The sequence below is a fragment of the Perissodus microlepis genome, chromosome 17 (genome assembly GCF_051167445.1).
Source record: "Perissodus microlepis isolate ML-2025 ecotype Zambia chromosome 17, ASM5116744v1, whole genome shotgun sequence".
In the NCBI taxonomy this organism is placed as follows: domain Eukaryota; kingdom Metazoa; phylum Chordata; class Actinopteri; order Cichliformes; family Cichlidae; genus Perissodus; species Perissodus microlepis.
In genome coordinates, this window is record NC_140477.1 from 10,335,815 (window position 1) to 10,355,500 (window position 19,686).

Sequence of the window (19,686 nt, forward strand, 5' to 3'; positions counted from 1 at the left end):
GCATGAACTTCTTTTATAAAAGACAAACCCTGTAAAATGTTGCATCTTGCATAGCACAAGGATGGATATAAACACTTCTCTAACTAGTCACTTGTATATGAAAATGCGGTTTTAAGAAGAAGTAAAATTTTAATGTGAAACACTTATCATAACAAAACTGAAAAGGAAATGTGCTTTCTTTGGTGTCAAATACTAAAAGTATTTGAACAGAATACTTTTAGTATGAACAAAAACTGCTGCTAACTGCTATTGTCTCTATGCAAGAGAGGGTTGAAATACAAAGCATTGGCAAAGCCACATACAACCCCAGATCAAACATCTACATGCACGACCACTGCACACGGCTGCAGCTATTAATAGCACATAAGAGGAGCTCTTGTGTCTGTGCATGTGAATAGTAAATAATTAGAACAATAAGAATAATTGCAAGCGTAGTGAAACTGGTTTTATGTGCTGTAAATTATATTTAAATATAGACATTTAGTCAAAAAAGTGACTCAAAACTGTGGAACGATCTCCTTTTAGAGATCAGACAGGCTTCTTCTCTACCTGTTTTTAAATCACCTCTTTACCCTGGCCTTTGACACCATGTGAGATATTGGTTTTTATTTATTTTTTTAGTTTTATTTTAGTTGTTTTTAGTTGATTCTATGCTGTTTTATCTTGATTTGCTAATATAGGGCTGTTTTAATTTTTATGTATTATGTGTTTTATTTATTTATTTTATTCTATTGTTTTTAACTTATTTTCTGTACAGCACTTTGGTCCTGTACTGGATATTTTAAAGTGCTTTATAAATAAAATTGGTTTGGATTGGATTGGAAACATGCTCGAAATAACTGAAATTGTTGTGAAGTATTATTAACAAAACAAAAATATTGCAAATTGCATTTAATCCCACATATCTGCTCTGTGCTATTCTGACAAATGAGACTGTTTGCTTATGTGCATTTGTACTGTGTCACTGGGGCATGTTGTGTACTGCATCTTTAACATGGTTGGCTTGCAGGTTTGTGTTAAGTAATCTGTCCAGTAATGAAAGCTGAACAAGACTGAAAAAGTGACCCAGTGTGACTTTCAGTAGGACTAAAAGTGAATGGTTATGTAGGAATATTGGAACTCTTGTATAACAACTGCAAAACCGATGATTGTCTTCCGCTACATGTGCGTTCCCTCTTGTGCAAGTGTGTCAGCCAACATCTGTAAGCCCATTCTGCTACAGAATATCCTATGTATTCACCCAATCAGATCCCTTGCTGACAGGTCATGTGACCAACTTAAAATTGTCAGCAGCCGGCGACCTCACCCAAACTGCCATGATGTGGAGGGGAGTGAAAGTAGGGCATACTTACAACAAATAAACACACACACACACACACAAAGACTGAGCAGACTGAGCAGGTGTTGGGAAGTTAAAAAAAAAAGGGAGGACAAAGGGATGAGAAGAAAAATAAAACAATGACATTATTGGTGTTAGACATGGAAATAATTCAAGAGAGGAGAAAAGAAGGGAAATTGGGAAGAATATTGATATTCTTAATATGTTAGCAGAGGCCGAAGTCACATACGCTCTCTAGGGTTTTACTGGGTAAATCCTTTAAAGGGCAGGTTGCTTTAACTGTGATGTGATTACGGCATAAGCTTTGTCTTCAGGGTATTAGCAAGATAACTTAGAATTATTAAGTTACAAGAGGTTAATTCACTTAATCAGCCATGAGCATGAACGCATGTACCATTTGTCAAGAGCTGCTTGTGTGTCTTACCTCTCGGTTATCCAGATCAGCCTGTACTAGCGTGCCCTGGAAGCAGGGCTCCACGTAGCGAACATAGTCACTGTACTGGAGACAGAAACCAATTCACATGAACCAATATGGCGACTGAGCAGCTAATGAAGAGTCAACATGATTAACATTTGCAGCAGGGGACAAACAGTTGTTAGTGCAGTTTTACGACCTGCAGTCAATCACCCTGAACGTCACAAAGTAATTAGATTACACTTAATCTCTCCAACCAACCATCTTTAAATATTGACTGTTCATAATGTAACAATATTGAAGTTGTTGGATTAATATGGAGTATGATTTTAATGTGTTCAAGACCAGTTCTGTCAAAGTCAAAGCTAAGTTTCATTTTGAACCTCATAAAAATAATTAACTAAACCATTTTTTAAACTACAGAGTTTAGATATGAAGAAGTACTGTTTTTTTGTTTTGTATTGTTTTGCTGCACGGTCACTCGGCTGAAAGGCGTGTAGCTTTAAATTCTGGTAAAAATACAGCTTAAAAGCAGAGGATTTGCAGGAGGCGTATGATTACACACGCAGTAATACCAGGATAAACCATGCTTATTACACAGATTTGTAGTTGTAGGGTTACACACAGCCAAAATCCCCCCCAAAAACCTAAAAAGAAAACAAATTTAGAAGCTTTGATGTTACTGAAAATTTATGCCTGGCATGAACCAAATTTTAAATTTGGATCTGTTTGCATGTGTGTGTGCATATATACCTCCATGTGGACCTGTGCATTAGTTCCAGAGCATTTGTGTGTTTGGGCTTTAATCTCTATGTCACGCTCATCCAGACTTAGACAAATGCTCATTGCATTTGTCTTTTGTATGACTGTTTGCGCATATACTTACAGCTATGATGTTAACAAAGTCATTTTCTCCCAAGGTGTCCAGGATTGTATTAATGGTGTGCTTGGCTATTGTCAGTCTGAGTCCCTTCATGCTGCCACTGACATCCACGACGATTACTACATCTTTAGGAGATGTGGCTGCTTGTATATACCTAAAAGGACATAGAGAGAAAGAAGAAGTAGGTATAAGATGCACTACAACCTACATTTAACACCAAGTATGACCAGATTGGGTGTTATGTACAGCTAGTCCAGCAGCTAGGAGGAGCAGACAGTGTTTATCCTTTTATATGTTCCTCTGTCCGTCTGTTCGGTCCCTTCATCTCTTTATTACCATCCCCTGATTTTTCCAAGGTAATTAACATAAATGAGATTTCCCCTCGAGCAGCAGGTGTGATCGGCAACTTTCCAGATTTACTCTGTCTGTTTCCTTGATCTCTGCTTCCCAGGACAACTGTATTTATGTCTGGAAACCAGACAGAGTTCCCACAATCTAAACAGTCCTTTGTCTTTGTGATAGATCTCTTTACAGCAAATAAAATGTCACATGTTGCCGAGTCTATCCAGTCTTTTAAATCACGTCTTAAAACTTATCTTTTTACTTTGGCCTTTGATTCTAACTAGTTGGCTGTTCTAGCTTATTGTGTTGTTACCTATTGTTTGTTGTCCTGTTTTATTGTTTGTTTTAATTGTCTCATGTTTTTACTGACTGTGAAGCACTATGGTCAACACTGTTGTTTTAATATGTGCTATATAAATAAATTTTGATTTGATTTGATTTGATTTGATGTTTCAGCAGCAAGGAAATAAGCTTAAACACTAAATTAATGATGGCTGAATTCTAGTTAACTACTTCAGTGCAACAGTGCATATTACACTGTCATGTACACTCACCGCACTTCATTAGTCACACATCACTAGTACAAAGTTAGACCCCCTTTTTCAGAACTTCCTTAATTTTGTGGTATAGATTCAACAAGATCCAGGAAATATTCCTCAGAGATTTTGCTCCATATTAACATGATGGCATCACATAGTTGTTACAGATTTGTTGTCTGCACATTCATGGTGCAAATCCCCTTTAACTAATAAATACTTTTTAGTTTCCTGTTCTTAGCTGACAAGCGTGGCACCCGATGCGCTCATCTGTTTCAAAGTTCAATGGGTTGTGTCTTCAGAGATGCTCTTCTGCATACCTTGATTACAACAAGTGGTTATTTGAGTTACTCTTGCCTTCCTCTCAGCTCAAAGCAGTCTGGCCATTCTCTTCTAACCTCTGCCATTCACTTGATAATTCTTGCTCCATTTCCCAAACACTCAACACCTCATCTAGTATCAACAACCATATCAAATTCAGAGACACTTGAATCATCCTTCTTTCCCATTCTGATGATAAGAATTCTTGAGACAGTCAAATACACCTAGAAAGTATGGGTGAACCATACTAGACTGCCTAATGGTGCATAGTAACTGTTGACTGGGAGTGATCAGATCTGTAAGTGGGGTTTGGAGCTTCATTTTGAGAGGGCTAAAGATAATCAAAAGGCATCAATGGGGAAGGACAGGGCAGTATCGCCATACCAGTTTCTGTTTCTGCAATCAAATGTGACGACACCGTTTTCATCTGGAGTCCATTGGATGCCTGAAAGAAAACAGAGAGAGTGCAGATGATGGTCAGAGGACAAACTCCTGCTTGGATGATTTTTTGTTTGGACGGATGAACAACTGATGTCAAAATGAATGCTGTGGTAGCATTGTGTGATGACAAACTGTCAAACAAGGCTGTGATGGGTGACACAGAGGGTGAGTAGAACAAGCTGTCACATATCTTCTGTTAATTACCCCTGCTCTCTCTCACAAACACACACGCACGCACACACTCAGATAAACATGTACACAGAGAATTTATTAGCAGCCAGACTCTCACCGAGACTGACTCATCATGTTTGACTGTTTCTTGCGCTGTCAGTTGCTGTGTAAGTACAGTACACTGTTTGGCTTATGTAGCTGAATGTTTAGCTACAGTGCTGTTCATGTTGTTTTAACACTGCATCATCACAGGAGAAAAGTGCAGCCAAGGGTACCATCAATTAACACACTGTGCTACAATTCTGGGACGCACATTTGCTGGCCCAAGTGTAGGTGACTCAGATGTACCTGGATATAGCCTGAAAAAGCCCGTAGAACTGCCAAAGTACTGCCAGGTGAGAGTTGGATCCTCCTGGAAGTTATCAGCGAAAACATCATTCACAGCCTCAGACATGTAGACTCCATTGAGAATATCAGGATCTACAAAACAGAGAGAGGTAATATATTCTACTGCCAATCTGGTGTATTGTGCAGCATTTGCAATTATATTTAAGGCTTTATGGTTGTGTTACCTCTGTTGTAGACATTTGTGGGAACTTGTATGTTACTTTGCTGTATGTTGACTGGCAGTTTATTAAAATGTTCGTTTTCCTCCAAAGGGAATTCTCCACCCAGTGGGACTGGATTCCCATCCTCATCCACAGTGTTGATCAACATGGAGTTATAATAGTCAAACTACAGAAAAAAGTGACAGTTGGTGGCTGTACATATATACTAACATGAGTAACCAATAAGAACAAACAGTTGGTTATAATTCAGTTATAAGTCTGTGGATTTTTTTTTTTCAAAAGGGCTGAAAATCAGCTCACAAACTGGATCATTAAAAGACAAATTGAAGCTCGCTCCACTCTTGAGGCTTCACAGTAGCTATCCATCTTTAATATACAGTTTGTGGTTAGTTAACAAAGAGTCCTATATTAAAATGCCTGACGTCAGGTCATTTCTCTTTTTGCGGCTACTGTACTGGTGATTAAAACACTGCCAAATTATATTTGGGTTTATGGTCATGCATTATCAGGTGTGCAGAGGTTTTCAGTGACAAGTGTGGGGCCGCTTTGTGTTTGCCGTTTGGTGGCGAGGAGTTGGGCATTTGATTTCTCTGGTAAAATGCGCTTCTGAGCTTGTTTTTTGCTAGCCTAAATTAGCATCCTATTTGTTCTCACAGTGAAATATAAGGTAGAAAAAAAAACGTTTAAATCTTAACTGCTTGGTGTGCGGTTACTGGAGGTTGCTGGCTATCACTGTGAAATCTGTGATACCTTCTTGTGATTGCTTTGGTCACTAGCAGATTGTTGCAGTTACCAATGGTTTGCATGAAAGCCCCCAACTTGTCTTCTGACACTCAGCAGCTAAACACAGAGCAGTAGTGAAACTTGGCAAAAAAACTGCAACGCAAATGGAAATGAAGAATGTTTGCCTTCAAAGTAAAAGCTTTGCCTTCAGTTGTTTCAAGAGGCAAAACTTTTTAAGGTAATCTGTCTCTGTTTGTGTCTTGGGTCAAAACTTTCACAGCTTCACAACTGCTCAGTGACTAATTGTTGAGTCACTTTCTTCCTTGCAAACTTTGGGCAACTGTAGCAATCTACTGCCCTTAGTGTAGTTCCCTATACCTCTTTGAAAACAATTTCATTTAGCCAACCATTGGACAATGAATTGGAGAATATATATTTTTCCTAGAGTGTTGCCAGGGACTCACCAGCCAGTCTCGATGCCAGGGTAACTAAGGCCTAACCAAGCTAGCTACTCAGCCAGCATTAGCATTAGCTCGCAAGTTGCTCACACTGCCCTTTTATCCAAATCACATATTCAATTCATTAAAAAAAACAAAAAACAACTAACAAACAACAAAAATGGCAAAATTTGAGTTACAAAGCAATAGGTCTCATGGTGAGGACATATATTTTTACATACAGTGTCTGAGCTTTCTACTAGCAATGGGACTCTTATCGTGTATAAGCTGACAAATGAAAAACTTATAAGCAGATATGTCACCCTTACCTCGAGTGTTTCATTGTACTCATGGTCCAGATCTGCATCCTCTGCTGCTTCTGCTAATCTCTGTGATAAAAGCATTAAAGATTTTCTTTTTCTTTTTTAATTAGCAAAGTGCAGCATTACACAAACCCACACTAGTTTACCATGTATCAGTGTTTGATTTGATGATTGCCCATTTGATTGGCATTAAAGGTTTTTTTTTTTTACTCCGCATGCATAATTATTACCTTAACAGCTTTCATCTTCCTCCCAAGCATCTCTTCCATTTCTTCCGCAAACCTTTTCACCAGTTCGTCGCCATTCACCTCCTCTATCTTCACTGTACCTTCAATATCCTTGTATTTCTTTAAAACACACACACAATTCAATTTAAAAAGAAAGATTTGTTTAAAAAAAATGTAAAACACTGTGCCAGCCTTTGCAAGACTGTTTTAAGACAACAAAACACAATTATAAACGATTTCTACATTTTCAACAACACACAAAACCAAACAGTCCCCTCTGAAAACAGAGATCAACTGTACAGGCAACAATCCTGATACACAAACCTTCACACCAGGCATTTACAGGTGTCCTGACTTCATCCTCTCCCTCCACCCCTCACTATTTTGTACAAAGTGATGGTAATGTTTTCAAAGATTTATAATTCAGATGTATAATAGGCAGACATAAAAACGAGTCTTAATCCTGACATGTTATTATAGCAGTGGCATTCAAAATGATCACCAAAAAACAGAATACATTTTTAAACATATTTATGTTTTCTTTTTTTTCTAGTCCAACAACCAGTCGGCCAAATAATACTCATAGTATTTGTTCACAGTAGAATCACAGCAGCTGGATAAATGCAATTTAAGGGATCCCATACTGTTACTGCATGAGGACTGAAAGGTTAATTTCCTGCACTAAAAATAATGTAATGACATTTACCCATCTTGTTTGTTTTGTATTTTTCTGTTGCCTTTATAAAGATGATTACCATTAATTACAATATATTACAATTATTATCAAATTTGCTCAGGAAATAGATTCGATAAGCCATGTGTCCCATGCAACAGTGCAACATCCATCTAATAACTAAGATAAGTTAGATACTCATATGGATAAATAACAGATGTAAAATGAGAAAAACTCACAATATACGGATCTTTTGCAGGTTTGTTTGGGGGGGAAAAGCCCTCTTTGTAGCTCCAACATGTTTATGACTGTCAAACAGAACCCCAAACACTCAATATCCTACCCAGTTTACTCAGGCAAGAAGACAGAATCACTAAGTGTTCCACTTATAACAAGAAGCCTATTGATTAGGCAGAGGTGGATGATTTATGGCTCCTTGGTGCAAGGATACGACTAAAGCGCTGGCTGTTATTACACACCACTGGCTGAATAAAAATACATTTTGCAGATAGGAAAGATACAGCAAATTAATAGAGCTGTTATGGATACAGTTACTACAGCAAGTGTTGCTCGTGTGATAACTGAAGCACTTACAAGCACCACAATGCTTTCTGTTTTTGATCAGGTTGATATCTTACAAGCTGTGAGGTTGGACAGTGTAGAAAACTGTTTATAACAGCTAAATCAGTAAGGATTGGTTATTTGTACAGCTTGTTTGGTTAACGTTGTTAACACACATTTTGTGAGCCTGCATAGCAGATGGTGAATGGACCTGCTAGCGATACTACAGGGTGGCATGCAGCGCAAGCTCACACGTGCTAATTACTAAAAGGCATGCCTGAATTGTATTTGAATTAAATGTGTCATCAGATTGTTCTCTAGGCCATGCACAGATGTTGTACAGCAAATGTATGTCAGTCTGCCGTGTTCTTATTGGCTGATGTAATGCACAGAAGGGGGAGAAATGATGAATTCCCACTCTGCCCCTTTCAGTTTTGCAGCATAATGTTGTATTTTCTCTGTCTTTTTATCAGACTTGATATTTGTCTCTCTTCATTTAAATATTGTTTCTAAGATTTTTTTGTCCATTCCCAGCTTCCAGTTCCAACTTTAGTTTTAAATATTTGTGTAGCTGGTAATACAGTAAGAGGTGCAGGTAGAGGGAGAGCTCAGCCCCAAATAACCTTCCCTGTATGTTCCTCTCTGTATACATTTGCGTGGCTAAGATACAGATAGACTCTGGCCTTATGGCCTTATATTTGGAGGTGCTGATTCTCATTCTGACCGATTCACACTCGGCCGCGAAACCATTCCAAAGTCAGCTGGAGGCCATCACCCAATGAATCCAACAGAACCACACCATCCTTGAAAAGCAGAGATGAGATTCTGAGACCACCCAAGTGAAAGACTTCCGCCACTTGGCTTGGAATGTTCCCTTCCAGAAATTCCGAACCAGTCAGCCGACTAATGTAATTCTCTCCTTTTTGCTCTGTTTTTGGTCTCCACCAACTCCAAATGGGAATTTCTGTCTATTTCAATAACTTGCTTGTTTTCTGCTTGCCATGTGGTCCTGGTAATTTGACTTACTGTGCAGTTTTAGACCTGGTTACTGAAAAAAAGATGATCCAAAAACTTTGCTAGGAGCCATTTCATATATAAGCTGCTTTTCCCCCCTATTGAACTCCTTACATGAGCTGTGTTACCATACTAACGAATGCAATGTAAATATTAATGGCTCACCCACCTGGCTGATAGTTAATAAAAATGTAACTTCATAGATGAACTGTCTCTTACCTTCTGCAGAAGTTTAGCTCCAGAGTACCTGGCGGACAAAGCAGTTATCTCTTTGCCAAATGACACGGCCCACTGCTGCACCCTGAACAGACAAAATACATTATCAATGGAAGGTAGATACCCTTATATAGGTAAAGACACAGCTACTAGCTCAAATTAATAAACCCATTATAAAACACTGGAAATGGCCAGAAATGTACACAGCAAAACATTTAAGCACTTACTTCACACTCACTACTGACAGAGTGAAACAGATTATTTGAAGGTGAGACTTAAAATAGACATTGTACTGGGTCAAGAGGTTATTCTGTGCTCACTAACATGCAGCAATTCTACAAATCCTCAGTGTGAATGCCAATGAGGTAAGGTAATAGAGTTTAGAGAGCAGACAGGATGTGACAGATGGCTCAACCTATGGGGAGTCAGTCAGCTCGCTGCTAGTTTGCAGGCAGTCTTGCCAGCATCGGTACTGAAAACTGGCTTATCATTTGTTGACTTGTTGATATTGTCATTGCAAAATTTGAGCGTGTTCATTTTAAAATGTGAGGGCCAACAGTGTGCAAGCCGTCTACTGTACTGTCAATATTCTTCTTCAAGAGATTTCGTTTAGTATTACCATTCTGGTTAATCATAATCTAGCCGATCCCTGTTCCTGTTTCAAGGCAGCATCAAGAACTTTGGGTTTCAGTGTCATAAAACAATATTATGATATTATTGAAGCAGGAGATTATCTCCTCTGACACTGGGTTAGGAAATTTGTGCATTTTTAATGATTTATTTTAAAATTAAACTTATTAAAATGGCTATACTATAATTTTCGAACCAGTATCTGTACCAGTCAGATCAAGAACAGGTTGCAGAAACAACTTCAATGAACAGTAAAAGTATTTTACTTACTTAATTTTTCAATAGATAAACTTGATTTTATCCCCAAAGAAGAAAAAGATCTATGTGTACACTTATACTGTTTATTCCAGAGCAAAGACGTGTTTTTAGTAACAGCTCACAGAAAGGTGCAATGTTTCCTACTGGCATTAGGGTTGCATAGCCTTAGAGGATAAAGATCTGACCTTCTTGGCCTGAAATGTTCCGGTTGTGACACTGTTAACTTTCACAGCCATAAGGGACCTGCTGCCATTTCTTCCCTAGGCAGAGTGCGGCTTTTGGGGCTTAGTGACCTATGTTGGACAGTTGAACTCTGGTGTCCCCAGAGCTTCATCTGCCGTCACCAGCCTGACTGCTGACAACACATACAGTAAACTCTTTAAGCTGTATAACTACAAATCTTATACACTGCACTGAATACAACTCTAATCTGCACAGGCAGACATTGCGTTATGGTTTTGGTTGATAGATGTAAGTATGTTATGCAAACATTAACAACATCCATGCTAACAAAGTGCTGTGCTTCTCAGTCTCTCTTAACCCATTCAATTTTTATCACTTTTACATATACAGTCACACACACATGCACACAAATTCTTCTGCTAACACACAGCTCACACACTCATACACAAACAAGGCTACTGCAGACTGACAGGATTGTATCGATCTGTTCTTGTCTTTCGTCAGCAAGGCGGTTGAAAACCGTTAAGGCGAAAGAGCTTCGTCTTGCCTTTGGAGAATAAACAAACACAGCATTTTGTCCCAAAAAGAAATATCCACCTGAGATAAACTGACCAGTAATCGTACACAGTCTTACAAAGTCAACACTCTGTGAAAGCAAAACACATTACGCCAGCGGTCCCCAACCCCCGGGCCTCGGACCGGTACCGGTCCATGAGTCGTTTGGTACCGGGCCGCGAGAGTTGAGGCTCAGGTGTGAAATGTATAGTTTTCAGGGGTTTTATCAGTTTTCAGCGTTATTTTGTTATCGTTTTTATCGTTTACTCGCTTTTCCTGGGTCTTTTCACGTGTGTTATAAATAAATTTTCTTTTTTTCGGTACCGGTACTAGTTTTATTTTGTTGTATTTATCCGCGACACCTTAAAGGCCGGTCCGTGAAAATATTGTCGGGCATAAACCGGTCCGTGGCGCAAAAAAGGTTGGGGACCGCTGCATTACGCAATATAAACCGGTCCCTCTCATGGGAAGGCAATCATTGTACATGTTTGAAAAGCAGTTTTACAGTAGAAGTAACAAGCCTTGTGATATGTACATATGATTAAATGCAAACATAGCAGGACTCCATCAATCTGTATAAGCAGAGCATTAGTGTTTGCCAGCATGGCTCTAGATGACTGCTGTGTGTTGACAGCGCTAACCACTAGATCACCATGCTGCCTTTTCCTACACAAAATCTTTTCTAACAAAAAAAATTGTAATTTTTATTTTTTAAAAATGAATGTCTCTTTATCTCTAGTCAGACTTATATGTCAGATTATTTGAATGTGGCTGTAGAGAGGAGGACAGTTTGGCAGTTCGCTGTACCCCACAGGTGTCCAGATGGTCCATATGTATGTAGAATAATCAGCCAACCTAGAAGGAACACTATTGACTCATCCATCTGACATATGGCTTTAAGAAGGATCTGCCAGGGTGTGCACACAGAAATTACCTGATTTAAAAAAAGGCAGTGTGTCTATATTTGCCACTGAATGGCAGCACACTGGGTGCCACTGTGATTCAGGATACAGCCACAATATGGGTATGTAAACAAAAACAAATGCAAAAATGAAATTAATTTCAGAATAAATGCAGCTTTATGCAGACACCAGTCAACTGTCTATTTTTCTAGCGCAGTTTTACTTACGTTTCTGGTGAGATCTTCATTTGACCATCAGTCATGAGGCACAGTGAACTGGAGAGGATAATCCACATCAGCATCATCAGCCTCCCGCTGTATGGCCCACTTCTGTCTAATTTAATGGCATTCCTAGCTTTTCCCAGACTCCAGCAGTTCATCCCTGCAGCTGCCGTACGCTGGAGAGAAATTGAGGAAATCAGAACAGTGAAAAAGCATGAATTTAGAAATGCTCAAGTCAAAGAGCAAACCCACAGAGAGAGAAACCTGAAGTCTTGGCACAGATCTACACATACAGGGTGGAACACAATGCACCTTCTCTAACTGACATCTACTTCATTAACTGTGAAAAAAGGGTGACCATTAGCATTAACTTCCTCCCTTCTTTGGAATATTTAAAAGTAACAGAATTAGGCCAGCCAGGTTCTGCAGCACCACTTACAGGCTGTGTCTTAGCTAGTTTATGGCAGTAATAACATCTTTATATGAACATTTATCATTTATACCTAGATCACTCTCTGTCAAGTTAGGTTGTTGACACTTTTGTGCATGCTAATTGAACTATATTCCAGTCATGTATGTTGGAGTTGCACGAAAGCACAGAGTATTATTGCTTCTGTAAAGTCTTGTAGCTATAATACAAAAAATTACAACTACCACATGCACATCACTGAACTGTTATCACCTTGCAAAAACAGTAAAACTAATGTACGTCTTGATCAGGAATGGTTCAATTAATTTTCTCAAGGGGCCACATGAGAAACTGGGACTGTTTTAGGAGACCGGACCAATTCTGTACTCAGAAGGTGTGTTTGATTTGGCAAACTGGTTGTTGGATGCCCTTCCAAGGGGATTTGTGTCTTCCTTTGGGGGTTCACCTGAAAGGGCTCAGTATTCATTTTTCATTATAATCTTACTGGAGCAGCCCTCCACAATAGTCACAATTCCTCATGTGGCCCTTTGGGAAAATTAATTGCTCACTGTCTGCTCTTGAGTCATGCTTCTGGTAAAGTAGTCTCTTTAATTCTCTCTTTTAGCACTATTTTGGTATCTACCAACTCTGGAGGGACGTTTACCTTGTTGCTAGCTAGCTAGGCCTGAGTAGATGCAGACAGTTGATTTTAAGAGCTTGTTTAGAACTTATTGCTAAAATGTACAGACTATTTTCTTTGCACCAAATTACCCCTTTGCACCATGTCACGATGCAGAAAGAAGCCACATGTTCCTGACAGCACATGGACGGCATGACATGATGTAAATATTAACTGTGCACCAGTCAGTTGACCTTCACTGTTATTAGCATTTGAAAATGCTAACAATGCTAAAAAAAAACGTTTTGGGGTTGTATTGAGTTTGATGTTTGATGAATGATGAGTTTTCCAGATGCATTTAATGGCACTTCAAGTGCTGTAAGGTGAGTGGCACCAAGTTCTGTTATACTCAGTCTCTATCTACAAAACAATTGCATGTATATGATTTTTGGGATGAACTACCCCATTTAGTCAAAAGCTGCATTTAAACTTTATTAAACTGAAGTAAAGTGCAGTAAGTTATGGCAGAATTTTGGTCACAGACACATATGTGTTACTCTTTTCATTATAAAATATTGGTCATCACTTTGTAGCACAACACCAACTCATCTTAAAGAGCAAAACAAAGAACTTGCTTTCAAGATCTTTTTGACTACTTGCCTGATAGATTATTTGTTCAGAAAAAATCTCAAGGTCCAGTGTACAGCCTTCTGAAAGACAGTCATGTATAGTCCAAATCTTAAGCCCATCAAGACGGGAAAAAAGAGGCTGGCTTTGTCACCAAGCAGGCTAAAAGATGTAAAGATCCATAGTAACATTTAGAGAATCTGTGAAAGTCCAAACCGAAAGGATAGCAAAAAATAGAAAAGCATGGGCATGTGACTATAGGTTAAATATGCCATCTTAAAAACATTTACAGTTAACACTGACTTTGGGCTCATGTGGAAACAACATGAAACCTTCTTTCCAAGTGAAAACAAAGATGCCATCTGATGCCCAATTTAAAAGCTGGAATATTAATACACAAAATTAAGAAAATAGTTCAGTAAACCCATATTTTCAGAGCTCACAAAAGAACCAAAAAGTATGTAGGTCAAGGAAGAAAGTTGAAACATAGCAAGTGTGAATGATGATGATTCGATGTCAGCTGAGCTGGATGTCCCGGCATACAAAAGAAACTAGAAAGCTTTTGTCTCCAGTGTCAAAGGTCACTTCTGTGCCCATGGGATCACAATAGAGCATCGCCATTTTTCTACGCCTCCCTCTCCAAGGCTCTTAATATGATTTCTGTCCCCCCCATTATTGACGTCTGTTTTTCTTGCTTGTTTTCTCGGATCAGCACAATCCCACAAAAATAGGAGTAAACTTCAGTCTTCACACGACTTCCATTATCGGGCAGTGTGATTTTATTTCTTCCAGGTAAGGCACATGCACAGGTTCCAAAAACAAATCCAACCCTGCTGCAACTTCCAATTATTCTGCCGACCCTTGTGCTGACCTCACGTCTTCACAGGTCCAAAATCCAAAGCAAAAAGCACGGGGAGACGACTACGCTGCTGGATGGAGGGTAAGACAGATGGACTAATGGATGCACGGATGGATAGTGGTACTTCCTCTCTCTCCAGAATCTCTCTTCCTCCTCTCCAGCACCAGTTTATACCATAATCCATGCAGGATTAAACCCCTCCTCCCTCATTCCCTCCTTTTCCCACTCCATGCCTCTTGCTCTCTCTCTCTCCATACAAGCACGCTAACACAATCTTTCTCTCTCTCTGGCCCTCATCTTCTCTGTATCGCTCTTTGACCCACTGTCTTTCTACTCTTTCTTTTCTTTCTAGTTGCTTTTCTCTGTTTTTTCCTCTTAATCTTTCTTGTCAGGCTCTCACCTGCTGTTTTGTCTTTTCAATGCTTTCTCTTAATCTCCCTCTGTATTATTATTATTATTATTTTTAACCAAAAATGACAGTGGATTGAGGCTGTAATAAGAATTCACCAAAGTAAGGGGGGACACAAGAACGGGATGTTGAGAGGAAGAGGAGGGGAAAGAACACGTTTAACTGACACAATCATAATACAAACACATTGAGACACCTAGTGGACTTTCATTGTCTCACATATACATGTGCACACATGCACTCACAATATTGCAGAATGAATCCATCAGCTCTGTCCATGTCCATATAGCACATTTTTCAAGTATTCTCTCATAGTTCTTTTTTGACTGTTAGAGACACTTTCATTCACATATTCATCCTATAATCCATTTAAAAATAGTAGTATTATTTTAAATCACTTACTTTTACACCACTGCAAAAACCTGGAAAATAATACTGTACCTCATATGAATGTTGAATGTTTTTTTATTCAGGGTGCTTTTTTAAACACCTACTACAGTAGGTGTTTAAAAATCTTACTTGTGTGAGCTTTTCTAGGTTTAATAAGTAAGTACTGGGCCCCACTGATGAGATTTCAGACCCCAGAAAACAGCCCAGTAAGAAGTCAGGAGAGGCTTTCCTGGTGCAAACTACAGGGTGGGCCATTTATATGGATACGCCGTAATAAAATGGGAATGGTTGGTGATATTAAAGTCCTGTTTGTGGCACATTAGTATATGTGAGGGGGCAAACTCCTCAAGATGGGTGGTGACCATGGTGGCCATTTAGAAGTCGGCCATCTTGGATACAACTTTTGTTTTTTCAATAGGAAGAGGGCCATGTGACACATCAAACGTATTGGTAATGTCACAAGAAAAACAATGGTGTGCTTGGTTTCAACGTAACTTTATTCTTTCATGAGTTATTTACAAGTTTCTGACCACTTATAAAATGTGTTCAATGTGCTGCCCATTGTGTTGGATTGTCAATGCAACCCTCTTCTCCCACTCTTCACACACTGATAGCAACACCGCAGGAGAAATGCCTGCACAGGCATCCAGTATCCGTAGTTTCAGGTGCTGCACATCTCGTATCTTCACACCATAGACAATTACCTTCAGATGACCCGAAAGATAAAAGTCTAAGGGGGTCAGATCGGGAGACCTTGGGGGCCATTCAACTGGCCTACAACGACCAATCCACTTTCCAGGAAACTGTTCATCTAGGAATGCTCGGACCTGGCACGCATAATGTGGTGGTGCACCATCTTGCTGGAAAAACTCAGGGAACGTGCCAGCTTCAGTGCATAAAGAGGGAAACACATCATCATGTAACAATTTCAAATATCCAGTGGCCTTGAGGTTTCCATTGATGAAGAATGGACCCACTATCGTTGTACCCCATATACCACACCAAACCATCACTTTTGTTCTTCCAACAGTCTTGGAGGGATCCATCCAATGTGGGTTAGTGTCAGACCAATAGCGGTGGTTTTGTTTGTTAACTTCACCAGTCACATAAAAGTTTGCCTCATCACTGAACAAAATCTTCTGCATGAACTGAGGGTCCTGTCCCAATTTTTGTTTTGCCCATTCTGCAAATTCTGTGCGCTGATCTGGGTCATCCTCGTTGAGATGCTGCAGTAGCTGGAGTTTGTAAGGGTGCCATTTGTGAGTAGCTAATATCCGCCGAAGGGATGTTCGACTAATGCCACTCTCCAGTGACATGCGGTGAGTGCTACGCTGTGGGCTCTTGCTGAATGAAGCTAGGACAAAAGTTGTATCCAAGATGGCCGACTGCTAAATGGCCACCATGGTCACCACCCGTCTTGAGGAGTTTGCCTCCTCACATATACTAATGTGCCACAAACAGAACTTTAATATCACCAACCATTCCCATTTTATTACAGTGTATCCATATAAATGGCCCACACTGTACATTGTCAGCCACCCTTGAATGGCCTGTTAGTTGCTGCAGTTTAAAAAGGTCTATTGTCGGTACACACTACTGCCTCAGTAAAATTTTGATCGGCCACATTACCCATATTTATAAACAAGCTTATGGAGTATGATCTATAAAACTGATAATAATTTGTTTCAGTTTGTCATCACATGTTTTATGTATAGAGTATCCAATGCCATTACCTATAATAAAAAAAATTTGGTTGTCTACCAACCACTTATCTTTGTGTTTGGACACTCATGTAAGAGGGACATTAATTTAAAGAAAGACAACAGGGGAACAACACATACCAACAACATGCCAGCTACAGACTACACTTAACTGTTCTTTAATGCAAATATCTAATAAGTCAATCACATGGCAGCAACTCAGTGAATTTAGGTATGTAGACATGGTCAAGATGATCTGCTGAAGTCCAAACTGAGCATCAGAATGAATAAAGGTGATTTAAGTGACTTTGAACGTGACACGGTTGTTAGTGAGTATTTAAAAAACTGCTGATCTGCTGGGATTTGCTTATGTAGCCATCTCTATGATTTAGAGAAAATAGTCTGAAAAAGAGAAGATATGAATTGAGCAGCAGCACCTATAAGGGTGAAAATACCTTGTTGATGCAAGACATCAGTGGAAAATGGTCAGTCTACTTAGAGCTGACAGGAAGGCAACAGTAACTCAAATAATCGGTCTTTGCTGTATGCAGAATTGCATCTGTGAATGTGCGACACATCAAATCTTGAAGAAGATGGTCTACAGCAGCAGCGGGCCACTCCTGTCAGCTAAAAACAGGAAACTGAGGCTACAGTTTGCATGGGATCACCAAAGCTGGAAACCAGAACATTAGAAAACTGTTGCCTGGTCTGATAAGTCTTGGATTTCTGCTGTGACATTTGGATGGTAGGGCTATAAACAACAAGAAAGCATGGATCCATCTTGCCTTGTAATAAAGGTTAATGCCGCTGCTGCTGGTGTAATAGTGCTGGGGATAGTTTCCTGGCACATTTTGAGCTTTTTAGTACCAAATAAGCATCATTTAAACACCACAGCCTACCTGAGTATTGCTGCTGATTTATGACCACAGTGTGTCCATCTTCTGATTGTTGCTTCCAGCAGGATAACGCACCACGTTGCAAAGCTTAAAGTATTTAAACTGATTTCCTTGGCATGATAATGAATTCACTGTACTCAAATTTCCTCCACAGCCACCAGATCTCAATCCATTCGAGCATCTTTTGGTTGTGGTGGAATGGGAGAAGTTGAATTTATCATGTCAATAAGAACTCAAGTCTCTGAGGAATGTTTCCAACACCTTTTTGAATTTATTCTATGAAGAATAGGGCAGTTCTGAAAGCTAAAACAGTAACAAAGAGGCCAGTGCATGTATTCGTATATAATTCGGGCAGGTCATAAACACAGCACCCTTCTGCACTTCTGGTATTACAACTTTTCATAGAAATCCACTCAGGATGCTGTCTTTCAGTATGAATCAGTATTTCTAATAAAACATAATGTATCATTAAGCTTTATTTAACTACATACATGCACGAACATATAGCTTGAGATAAATACTGCTAAGATACACAGATATTAAACTCTCATGTCTTTGCATATTATACTGTACACACCCACCGAGAGAGAGCGACAGTAAAACATCTGCTCCTGCTATTATGAAAATGCTATAAAACAATTTGGCAGTGCACATAAAGCATTATGGCTGTGGTGGACACAGGAAGGGATCAAATTGATAACAAACAGTTTAGATAGCGACATGCACCATCACACAGAGGCAATCAGGCAAGCATGTAAGTACCATGTACAACCACGCACACACACCAGTAGCGCACAACAGCTGTGGGACTCCTACTCCCAAGCTGACCCAGATCACTGATGCTAGGGATGAAGTCTAAGCTCTGAAACTAAAGGGGATGATCGGACAACAGCTAACCTAGTCGAGAACACACTCTTGAGCAGGTAGGTGTATCATCAGTCTACAATCGGAGTCTACAATCGAGAGATGGCTTCATGAATAGAAATAGAGTGGTTTACAACAGGGTGCAAATCACTGGTTACACTTGAGAACAGGAAGGCCAAATTAGTCTTTGCCAGAAAACCCATAAGTGAGCATGCTCAGGAAATTAGACAGATGAATCCACAATTCACTTGTACCAGAATAATGGGGAGAGAAGATTATGAAAAAGAAGAGAAATAGCTCATAATCCGAAAAGTATCATTTTAGTGGAAGTGGTATGCTTTGAATGATGCCAGTGTTTATTGATGATGTGACTTCTGATAGAAGTAGCAGGATGAATTCTGAGGGATACAGGACTGTACTCTGTGCTCAGGCTCAGACGAATGCTGCAAAACTGATCAGATGACACTTCACTTTTTTCATTCCAATATTAAAACTATCCTTTTTATGTTATGTTGTCCAATTTCTTTTGAGTATCTGAAAATGGGGGAGGGGCTTAAAAATATCTGAAATTCCTAAACAGCTTATGCAATACTTTTGATAAATCCCTTGAAATAAATCTGGAAGTCTGCACTTCAGTCACATCTTGCTTGTTTGATTTAAAATCCACTGTGGTGGTGTACAGAGGCCAACCTACAAAAACGCTTTGTCCAAAAACTAACTGCATTTAACTGCATGTTCAAACAGTTCGGACATGCAGGGATTCAGGCGGCACACAAGTGTACATCAGAGAGAATATGTGTATATTTATTATTTAAGTGAGACTTTTATTATTGGAGAAGCTACCATTTGTTCTTCTTTAGTTAACCAAACGAGTTAGCTCCTGGCTCAGTTTTTAATGTCATATTCTTGTTTTTATCTGTGCAGGTGACAATAAAGGAATCTGAAGGTCTTATAAAATACACTTTTCTATCCA

General features: G+C 39.3%; 1 protein-coding gene across 3 annotated transcripts in view; it reads right to left on the reverse strand.

Annotated features, from left to right (window-relative positions):
- Positions 1 to 14,654, reverse strand: part of cacna2d4a (calcium channel, voltage-dependent, alpha 2/delta subunit 4a) — a 100,162-nt gene extending 85,508 nt beyond the window's left edge. For 2 of the 3 annotated variants that reach the window (XM_084909466.1, XM_084909465.1), the window contains exons 1-10: positions 13,629 to 14,654; positions 11,947 to 12,116; positions 9,195 to 9,276; positions 6,731 to 6,847; positions 6,507 to 6,566; positions 5,021 to 5,183; positions 4,797 to 4,928; positions 4,221 to 4,281; positions 2,641 to 2,791; positions 1,764 to 1,838 (exon numbers count right to left, since the gene is read on the reverse strand). In XM_084909466.1, coding sequence (XP_084765592.1) covers positions 1,764 to 1,838; positions 2,641 to 2,791; positions 4,221 to 4,281; positions 4,797 to 4,928; positions 5,021 to 5,183; positions 6,507 to 6,566; positions 6,731 to 6,847; positions 9,195 to 9,276; positions 11,947 to 12,098 — 993 coding nt within the window. In that variant the 5' untranslated portion in view covers positions 12,099 to 12,116; positions 13,629 to 14,654. The remainder of the gene's footprint in view (positions 1 to 1,763; positions 1,839 to 2,640; positions 2,792 to 4,220; positions 4,282 to 4,796; positions 4,929 to 5,020; positions 5,184 to 6,506; positions 6,567 to 6,730; positions 6,848 to 9,194; positions 9,277 to 11,946; positions 12,117 to 13,628) is intronic. The other variant, XM_084909467.1, reaches the window with a different exon arrangement.
- Between the last annotated feature and the right edge of the window lie 5,032 nt (positions 14,655 to 19,686).